At 42.4% G+C, this 11,238-nt stretch overlaps 1 protein-coding gene across 2 annotated transcripts; it reads left to right on the plus strand.

Moving 5' to 3' along the window:
- Nucleotides 1-7,167: 7,167 nt before the first annotated feature.
- LOC123184258 (bisdemethoxycurcumin synthase) lies at nucleotides 7,168-10,074 on the plus strand. Of its 2 annotated transcripts, none has more exons than XM_044596405.1 (3): nucleotides 7,168-7,327; nucleotides 8,553-8,762; nucleotides 8,930-10,074. In XM_044596405.1, exons 2-3 carry the CDS (start codon nucleotides 8,573-8,575, stop codon nucleotides 9,919-9,921), a joined length of 1,182 nt encoding a protein of 393 aa, XP_044452340.1. In that variant the 5' UTR covers nucleotides 7,168-7,327; nucleotides 8,553-8,572; the 3' UTR covers nucleotides 9,922-10,074. The 2 variants fall into 2 exon arrangements, with proteins under 2 accessions (XP_044452340.1, XP_044452339.1); XM_044596404.1 differs by having other exon boundaries at nucleotides 7,174-7,327; nucleotides 8,556-8,762.
- Nucleotides 10,075-11,238: the final 1,164 nt, after the last annotated feature.

Below are 11,238 nucleotides of genomic sequence, written 5' to 3' on the forward strand. Positions count from 1 at the left end.
CCAATCTTTCCTTGCAAACATAGTCAAATATAGCAGTTAATCTCCGCATTTCATGTTGTGATGTTTGGGCTACCCATACATAATTTTTTCTCTCCAACGTCCTTCAAGTGCCCTAATAGTTGCCCAATCATTTAAGACTACCCACAGTGACAGTAATATAGGAGGTAACATCACACATCTTTAGGCAAAACAGATGATGTGGCGAGTAATTAATGAGAAAAGAGGGGCATGTGATAACATAGCTAGTTATTGTAACATCACACATATCAAGACAAGATGAGTCTATAACCTAATAAATAAATTATTACATGACACCACACATACTCCCTCTGTCCGGTGAAGAGTGTACATTTGGATTTAAAATTTGTCCATAAAAGAGTGTACATATATCTTCCCAATGCACATTAAAGTAGAAAAAAAATGCTTCTTTCTCATCACACGGTAATCAAGACCAATAGCATTCTACACATGGTCTTCTTAATTTTTACATGCACTTAGGTCATTGGTGGTTGGATAATTAAAGAGGAGAGACATGGTGGTTTGCACCTTTTCAATATATATTTTTACATGCACGGCCGGACTCTAGTATGCAAATGAGCGTTGCAGCGCGCGAATTCCGACCGGGGTAGGCTGTTCCTGATTAAGAAAGTTCGTCAGGGCGCATTAATTGAAGATTGAGAAAATGAGGGCCCCATCCAATTAAAATATTAGGTGCACCGGAAATTCAGGGGTCCTAGAATATTAGGTGCACGAACCGATGGAATATAGGTGCATGCACCGATCGTGAAAGCAGTAGGAAACTACTGAGGTTGGTATGGAAGGGGACACAACGCAGTCATGGATCGCGCGACGTGCGGTCACGGAAGAGTCTTCTAGGCCATGCGTGGAAGTAATTAGGAATGGAAACTCAGCTAGACCGGTGGAGGAAAAGAGGTGCGTTTAATAACAACCGTGACTTATACTTTTGGAAAATTTAGATTCTCCTAGGCATCCAATACACTTGGACGGAGGGAGTACCTGTGTTAAGACCTCTCACACCATACGATTCGTGCATATACCACTATGGATCAACACCATAGAGCCGCAGTCTTCGCCTTTGAACAATTGAATCTATCTGATCTTGCCACAGCTCACTTATGATACGAAACCCTAAACCTCGCCGCACCATGGAGAGAGCAAGAATGTACGCAGAAGCTTTGTCGACTCTACCTAGACTTACGAATTCGAGGAGAATCAGGGCTGACAGACCAACTCGGAAATGTTAAGTCTACATAGCTTCACTACATATTATTTTGCACCCTCATACTTTTTTTCATAGTCGAATTATATTGTTTCCTAGAGGACCGATTCATATGGTTCTTTGTAGGATGTGTCAGAAATATCTCATACCCACATAGAAAAATAAATCTCGAACCACATTAATCTTAGAATTTTCGAAGAAATTATTGATTAAAAAGTCAACTAAAACACATTAATTCTATCCCACATATACAAATTAGAGAATTTTATATTACGTGGCTACAAATATCACATATCCCTTGATGGAACACATGCGCAGTCAAGTATTTCAAACAACCTGTTTTGGTAATTAAAATAAACCAGTTGGAACTCAAATTTTCTCTATGTTCCTCACATTATACTTCTGCATGGATATTCTACCCAATAATACTAAACCATTTTGGTTGATCAGTTTCTCTGCATATATGAAGATCAAACACTATCGGACTTTCGTGGCAAAAAGGAAAATATATGCTGTTGGAATAAGCCATGCCCGTGGCGGTGGTGACAGGCGTGAACGCGCCCAGGTTGAGTTCGTGGCGGGCGTGGGCATGTGTGTGTGCCTGTCCGTGCGGGGCGTGGGTATGTATGTCGCGAGTGTGTGTGCATGCTCGCGGCCGTAGTTAGTTTTTTTTTTAACATCAGTACAGACACAAGCGCTCATATACACGCGCATACACTCATTCCTATGAACGCACACACGCATATCCTACCCCTATAAGCATCTCCGAAAGACTAAGCCGGCATATCATCTTGGAATTTACGAAGTCATCGTAGGCACCTCATCGTCGACGGGAACGTCTCCTCCCACTGAATGCGCATAGCCGGAAATACTGAAATAAATTCAAAAATAAATGCGAGCATCAAGATTTGAACCCTGATGGGTTGGGGATACCATAATCCCACTAACCATTCAACCACATGTTGGTTCGTAGTTAGTTGAGTGGATGTAGTATTAGCTAGCTAGTTAGGTGGCCGAGTCATTTGCCGGTTGCATGGCTGAGTTAATTAGCTAGAGTGGAGCTGCATACGTGTAGGGATTTGTTGGGCAGGCCCGCGTCGTGCAGCGGAAGCGTGGTTAGATTGCGTCGTGCGTTCGTACGTCGTTGTTTAGCCTGGTATAAATTCTCATCCTTATGTACTGTTCGGTGGCGCCGGTATGAGCTGAGCCAGCAGTTCGAGTCGCATAAATTAGAAGAGGCCGTATGTGCGTCCATGGCATTTGTGCGCCGGAAAAAAAATCCAATGTACTTCTTTTTCCGCCTTTTGAGCAATTGAGAGAGAGAGAGAGAGAGAGAGAGAGAGAGAGAGAGAGCTGGTCCGGGGTTTGTCACAACAAATGCTACAACATGACATTCGTTTTTGGAGCCTACGTACAGAGACTTTTTGGACCATAGACCATTTTTTCTTGACATCAAAATAGAACATTGACCTAATTTTCCAGTTGCGCCGATGTTGTCTACTAATATAATGCATCTAATTGAAGTTTGTATCCTTATTTTCGTATCATCGCTCAATCTGAGGTTTCTTGACATCACCCCACAAAAATATGTGTGCCATGCAACATAGCTAAATCACAAATTAGACAATACAATAAAAATTATTTGATCCCTGCAGATAACCAAGAGAAATTTCTACGTGCATGCTTAATAATGATCCATGAAAACATGTGCACGCTGTTGACCAACATTTCTAATTTATAAAAATATTGACAGAAAATGAATATATACTAGCTCGTGCAGGTGCACGGGTTGATGACTAGTGGAAAGCTAACCCAGAATTAGTTTCTGGAGGTTGGAGTGCCACCACCATGAGGCGTCATTGCTCTTTCTTGCCGATGTTGAGATCCACCTCCCGCCTCATTTAATCTAGCCGATTGATACAGTTGTGAGCGCGAGACAGTAGGATGGCACTCGGCAAACCATTTCTGCATTAAAATGACTAGGTCTACAGGCTCTGCCACTGATTGGAATCTCGTGTTTCTAACATTCTGTTGGTTAGCGGTCCTGCTGTCATGCTTTGAAAATATGTCATTGTTGTTTGATCTTAGCCTTATGTACCTACCTATTAATGGCAGCAACAAAATTATACTCGAGATAATTTGATTCCTATAACAATGGTAGAGTCATGCGTGCCCTAAAGTTGAAATGAGGAGTCAGGCAAGAATATTTTTGGTAATCCAGTGCAAGAACTTTCGGTCACTTGAAAGATGTACTAGCATCTAACCAACTCGCTCTAACTCAGTTAGGCAGATTGTTCCCTTGTGTTGCGTCCGTCCTTGCCACACACTCTTGGTCCTGCTGGGCGTTGCACTCGCTGCACACAAATAGGTGACATTGTATTTTTATGTATAAAAGTGAAAACTGGTGTTCTCAGCTCCATGGACCATCGAACATGTGTGCTCACCTCGTACAATCAACTTAACTTATATGTCATCAGCAAATGGAACATGAGAAACAATTGAATACAATCCCTTTGTGGTGAAACCGATGTAGTTAATTACCTTCCCGCGTTCCGTTACGGCCAATTTTTTTCTTTCAGGTGCAAATGCATACCCGCGGACCTAGATATTTACCATGGGGGGTGCCAATCCTATCATTCACAACAAAAATGTCAGGCATAACCATAAAAAATGTCATTTTATCATTCTACCCTTATAATACATATAGGATTAGACTAAGAGTACTAGATAAAAAAAGATTTGCATTTTTGAAGGGGATGCCAGGGCACCCACGGAACCCCCATTGGATCCGCCACTGCCCGAGGGATTCATTAGAACTAGCAACCGAAATTTCCGATCGTATATATCAAATGTGTAAAAAAAGTGAAATTTATTATTTTTGTAACTAATAAGATCCATGTTAAATGGCATGCGCTAAAAGTACAGCCATAATTGTTAGATTGTAATATCCTTGCATCACACATTTTACAAAAAGGAGGATAATCTTTGGCCTTTGGATCTATTGATGCACAATGTTTATAAATTAGTATTTTTTATAAAAATTAGTAGCATTTATACCAAACAAATTTTCTTTAAAAAAAAGAAAGCCCCAAAGTTATCCAGGGCCTCCATCGCACCAAGCATCTCCACAACTACCACAAACGTATGACCTATGACCCGAATCCACCAGCAGAGCAACATGTGACATAACAAAGGCCGTAAAACTTAGGCAACACCTTCAAGGAGTCGTAGCTCGAACACCGATGTTGTCGGATCCAACCAAAAGGTTTAACTTGGTGCTAGCTATCACCCACTAAGAAAAGGTCCAAGGTAACACCCTTATTGAAGAAAGCGCCATATTACGGTAATCTTTACCTTTACCTAATATTAAAGGAAGGAGCCTTTCATAGTTCTTCATACGTCATCTTTTTATGTCCGTTGATTTTGTTATATTTGTGTCGAATATATTACGTACGCAAGGGGTTACGTGGACTTGGAGTTGTAATTGGTGTGGTTAGGTACGAGTTGTGTAGGAGTCGTACACTTGTATCCTAGGCCTCTTATATACGGAGGGGCACCACACGTTGTAACCCATGATGACTTGATAGCAAAAGGTACGCGGGGGAGCCGACGGCTTGTGCCGGCGCCCGGGCGACCGGTGTTGCGGTATCTTAGGGAGGAGCGCCCGTAGTCATGCCCCGGAGATGTAGCCATATCGGTGAACCTCGTTAACAAATATCGTGCCTCGATGTATCTCTATGATCTTGCATTAGGGTTTTTTTCTAACAGATTTTATCTTAACCATAAAGATTAGCTGTTGTGATTTAAAAGGAGGGAGATTTTTTTATCAAAAAACTATTCGTCTCTCAGTCAAATTTACATTCGGTCAACTAGGAGTCGAACCCAGGCTAGGCCCAGGCGAAGTTTGGTGCTGGTTGTGTCATTCACAGACTCATATTGACTATTATTATACAGCAAACCTCCGACCTAATTTTGTGTCATTCCAGACATGATCTGGAATACGGGAGGAGGAGGAGGTCGGGGAGAAGAATCACCCCATGGCTAGCGTACTAGGTTGCGTTTCGCCGAGCGTAACCACAAATACCATGGCGCATTAGTCACTTCGTCTCTTAGCATGTCTATGGGTTCATGGTGCAGGGAGATGACCGAACATGGAGCCGATAGCATTGTCACGTGATGAACTCGACAGATTCTACGTGATCTCAATCTCGGCACGCAGCACAATGACGGCCGGCCGGCCCGTCCACGACGTCTGCGGCGCATCCATGCGTGCAGCCCCATAAACACAGGCACACACACATAGGTATGCTAGCCGTCGCGCGTGTGGCCGCCGTTGAGGATCAACCATCCGCCGAGAACAACATCACCGCGAGCAGCTTGCCTCCGTTGCACAGAGACGAGGATTGGAAAGGGAAAACCATGGAAGAAGCTTTCTCGGTAAGAGACCATGCTTCATCCCGATAGGCGATCGTGAGTAATTCCTACAACTCCAACTACAGTCATCGACAGTTATAGCCTGTGTGATCACTCATCCGACGACCGGTGCATTAAGCATCATCCAGGTCTGGTCTATGTACGTACTAAACCGGCCTAACGGCCTAAGTATTTGATTATCAGTCTATTGTTATAGGTAGTGCTTCTCTCTTGAATTTACTGACTTTTGCATAACTGCATGTATATGACAGTTCTGCAGGCTTAGGGTAGCTGATGCTTGCATGGATACATGCATGCATGGACGGTCTGAAGTACTACCTCCGGCCGGGTTTCCTAGGCTCTCTCTTATTTTGGACTAAAGTTTGACTAACAGATTAAACTAATAAAATATAAACTATATGTTACAAAAATTATACATTCGAAAAGCTCTTTCAAATACAAATCCAAGAGTGTACTTTTGCTAGCATATATTCTATATTTTATTAATCATATGAATGGTCAAAGTTTGACTCAAAATAGTAGGAGGCCTGATAAACCCGGATGGAGGTAGTACTATCTCTTTCTTTAGCATTTTGTATATGAAGAAACTAGTAGAGTATCATTCTATATAATCCATTATTTTTCGCGTATAAGAGAGAAAATTAAATTAATTGGATTTTAAAAATATTAAATTATGAAGTTTTTGCACTAATATAAAAAATAAAATCTAATAAGAAATATATATGTAGACAGGAGTATATGCATGCATGTGTCTATTATGTGCTGCAGATGGATTATTTTATTTTTTTGCGCTGGAAAGGCAGTTTTTATTGCATGTCACAGTGTTACAATCAAGAGGCCACAAATCCTCGATACAAGGTGGAACCGAGTTCACCCACACAGCCGTGGTTCTCTTGGAGCGGCTATATTTGGCCAAACGATCTGCAACACTATTTTGACTACGATGAATTTTCTGAGGTAAAAACTCCCTAACACACATGAGCTCCTTAATCTCAAGGACTAGCTGACCATATGCTAATCTGTTGAGGCAGTTACTTGACAAGGAAGATGGAGCTTCTTTTTTTTTTTTGCGGGGGTCAAGGAAGACGGAGCTGCAGCCGAGTCGGACAGCACAACCACTGCAGATGGATTATTAATGACGAGGAAAATTTCTACCATGCATCTACTAAGCATTATTACATAAAGTCGGATTCATGGGATGTTGTTGTTCCATGGCAACACATGTCTATCGATCTTGGTGAAGATTAAATATGAGACGAGATGTAGCTGTATTTTGCACATACAATTCTAACTATACTTAAATATGCACTATTTTTTCTTCCGTTGCAACGCACGAGCATATTTGCTAGTGTTGCATAATCTTGTAACAAAAATGTTAGATCATGGGTTTTTACCCAAATAAGATGCAAACTCCTACCCACCCTCTCTATTGCCTTCTTACATATAGCATCTTCTAGCCCGCTCCCAATCCGGAAAAGCCCTTGTCCTATTCGCCTCGAACAATTGCATGCTTTTATCGTCACCCACCATCCACCTGTTCTGATGTTGTCTTTAAATACTTTGCACCACCTCCCATCCCTCCATATTGTTTAGTCTTCTGCTTAGTTTCCCCTCTTCTGGAGTAGTAAGCCTTGTAAGACAGACGAGAAAAAGGTAAGGACTAGTCGCAATTCAAGGTGTGGATATCTTTCAAGGTATAGCAATAGGGTCGTACATAAGGAATTTTCATTTTTGTAATTATTACCTTCCTTGTACATAGTTCTTACTAGTTTATAGAAATTGTAGTGATGAACACATTCCCTAGAAGACACACTTGCATAAGCCAGACCCCAGGGCTGTTAGAAAATGGATTAGCATTATATTATAGTAGTGGCACAAGTCAGCTGCAATCTATGTGGCTGGTTACTTAAAATGTCGAGTAGAGCTTCTGACTAAAAGTTGGGCCAGAACCTATGCAACATCACTCCATGTATAATTAACAGCACAAGGTACCTCCTCGGAAAATTAACTACAGTTATTGCTACAAGTTCCTGGAGTGCAACCTGGGCAATCGAGTTTCATATTCCTATTGTATTGCACTATTGTTTACAAAAAAATTTGATGTCCAGCGCCATTGTATTCCTATTGCGGGTTTTATTTCATGTCAAAGGAGCCTCTCTCGGCAATAAGTCTGCTGACTTTGACTCCCTTGACCAGACCACTTTTATGTACCAAAAATTTTATAGGGATGTCTACAGCTACCGTTACAAACTGACGTAGCACCGCCTGATTGCAAACCATGGGACCCACACTGAAATTTTGGAGGAAGGTGGCATCACCTGGTTGGAAATGGGTGGGTGGTGGGTCAGGGGCACATTTATTTAGGGGGAAAGGTGGTGTGGGTGGGACACCTACATCACAATCTGTATTAGCATTTTTAGATATTTATGTCGATTTATCGGTCATGTGAACTTCTCATATATCCTAGCCACACTTTTAAGCACCTGGCTCGGATGTCCTGATTCCAGATGCATAAAAGTGTGGCTCGGATGCATCTCTCGTGTGTACTAGACATATTAGTTGTCCTTGTGTTGTGCATGATCAACAATGCTAATGATAGAATGAAATATTCTTAATTGTATTCACAACATCGACGCATCATTTATCTATCATCATGACATAATATTTTTTATTTCAATTGATCCCTGTGTTAAGAAAAATGAAAAAAAAGGAATTGTGTTGATGCTTTCATGGAGTTTTCCCAGATGTACTATATGAATCTATGATCAATACAGATCATAGTTACATCTCTAGTGCATTAGTTAAAACACCTAATGTTTTAGTGTAGACAACATACAATGCCGCCCTAATATCCTCGCCTTTCTTCTGGTATATAAAGTAGGTCACTGCTCCGAGGCCATGGCAGGCGGCCCATCAAACCTCGGCAAGATCCAGTGCACTCGGCGTGCACAAGGCTCCGCGGCAGTGCTGGCAATCGGAACGGCAAACCCAGTGAACCACGTGTCTCAAGAAGAGTTCCCTGACTACTACTTCTATGTCACCAAGAGCGAGCACCTCACTGACCATAAAGACACATTCAAGACAATATGTAAGCATGCAAACGTATATACTAGCTACGGTGAACGCATAGTCCACGAATGCAACCTTTGATCCCTGGGAAGTTTTTCAGACCTAACGATGCCATGCCTATGTATGATCTAACTTCTGACATGCTTTATTATATTGTCGGTGTTTCGGTCACTAAAATATGACCAGGTGGTGCGATTGGCACGGAGAATCGTTTCTTTCAATACACGGAGGAACAGCTGAACTCTTACCCTGACTTCCTGCTTCAACGCACGTTGCCATCCCTTGAAGTTCGGCTTGATATTGTGGCTAGTGCTGCTCCACAACTTGCCGCATCAGCCGCCAAGAAGGCCATTGCAAAGTGGGGACGTCCGGCCACTGACATCACCCACCTTGTCGTCAGCACCAACTCGGACGCCAGCGCCCCAGGCATCGACGTACACTTGGTTTCACTTCTTGGCCTTCGCCTCAACATCTGTCGTACGATGCTCCAACTGAACGGCTGCTTCACTGGTAGCTCTGCTTTGCGCTTGGCAAAAGACCTTGCTGAGAACAACCGCGGAGCACGGGTCCTTGTGGTTTGCGTGGAGCTCTCCATTGCTGGTTTCTGTGGCCCCGACGACCACTTAGACACCCTCATTATTCATGCGCTGTTCGGCGATGGGGCTGGAGCGGTCATTGTCGGTGCTGATACCATGCACCCTGTCGAGCAGCCGATGTTTGAGATGGTGTCTGCCTCACAGACCATCATACCGGGCACCCAGCATGTGCTTGGCGTGAAGATGGGGAGCTATGGTGTTGGTGGCAAAGTTTCCACCGAACTGTACAAACTGGTGGCAGACAACATCGAGCCATGCCTTTCGGAGGCATTTGGTCCACTTGACATGGGTGCCCAGTGGAATGACCTCTTCTGGGCAGTTCACCCTGGAGCCCGTGGGATATTGGATGGAATCGACAAGAAACTCCAGTTGGAGCCCACAAAGCTAGCGGCGAGCCGAAGTGTTCTACGAAACTTTGGTAACATGTTTAGCGCTACTATCATCTTCGTGCTGGATCAGCTACGACGGCGAATAGAGGAGGAAGGAGAGCGAGCAGAGTGGGGGGTCATGCTCGGATTCGGGCCAGGATTCACTATCGAGACGATGGTGCTGCACGCTACCGGCGCTCTAAACAAAAACTAGCAACTCATTAATTAAGTGTGCTTGCAACCTTCGTGCCTATTACAATCATTCCCGTTTTTGTACTCTTATAATTGTGCTTAATGTATCTCGTGATGTTTTATGGGATCACTGTACTCCAAAGTTAATCAAATAAAATGTCACTTCATGATGTTATTGCTACTCTTAAACTTAAACTTACCATTCAAGTTTCTACATATAAGTCATAGCTAGTTTGACGGTCAAAAATCATTCTTTGACCAAAAGTTAGTTCAATGGTATGTAGTTTATCATACACATAATAGTAATCATTAGATGTATTCAAAAACACTTTTATATGATTATGATTTAGTATGTCTACATATTGTATGAGAGATCGGAGATTTATGGTCCAAACATGAATTTGGACCAGGTTTCACTGTCGAGACGATGTTGTTGCACGCTAATCGCGCTCTGAGAAAAAACTAGCAACTCATTAATTAAGTGTGCTTGTCTGCACTGGCGGAGCTATTTGTATTGCTGCAGGGGCCATGCCCCCCCCCCCCCCCCCCCCCAGCCTATGGATTTTTTGTGAAGCAACTTTTTTTTGGTTGTACAAATTGAGAGAAATACAGTTTTTGGCCCCTCCAGAAAATTATAATTCACCATTGGCCCCCTCAACCATTACTCGCTAGCTCCGCCACTGCTTGTCTGCCTTGTAACCTTCGTGTGCTACTACAATCATTCCCGTGTTTGTACTCTTAATTGTGCTAGCTTAATGTATCTCGTCATGTTTTATGGGATCACTGATATCCAAATTAAGTTAAATAAAATGTCCGCACATGTACCTCGGTACTCTTAAACTTAAAGTTACCATTCTAGTTTCTACGTATAAGTCATAGCTACTTTGACTGTCCACATTCATTCTTTGACCAAAAGTTAGTTCAACGGTATAGAGTTTATGATACACAAAATAGTAACCATTAGATTTGTATACAAAAACACTTTTTTATGATTATGATTTAGTAAATATTGTGTGAGCGATCAGAGATTTTATTGTTCAAACATGAATTTGGGCAACCAAAATAAGGAGTAAGATGGAGCCTACACTACTGGAATATGGTTTTGTGCGGAGTTTGAAAACTATGGTGAGTTCATTCTATCGAGAACTCGGCAAAGTTTATGTCTGCTGAGTTTGATTCATGGATTCGGTAGTGATAAGCAACTCAGCAGACTTCATATTTTGCCTAGTTCCAACGAAAAATGGCTCTGCGAACAAAATGAACTCAGCAGAATCTCAATTTCTTTGAGTTTCCAACAGAAACAACTCGGCAAAGTCTAGCGGGTGGGCCCTGAGGTCGA

The sequence above is a fragment of the Triticum aestivum genome, chromosome 2A (genome assembly GCF_018294505.1).
Source record: "Triticum aestivum cultivar Chinese Spring chromosome 2A, IWGSC CS RefSeq v2.1, whole genome shotgun sequence".
Taxonomy (NCBI): Eukaryota; Viridiplantae; Streptophyta; class Magnoliopsida; order Poales; family Poaceae; genus Triticum; species Triticum aestivum.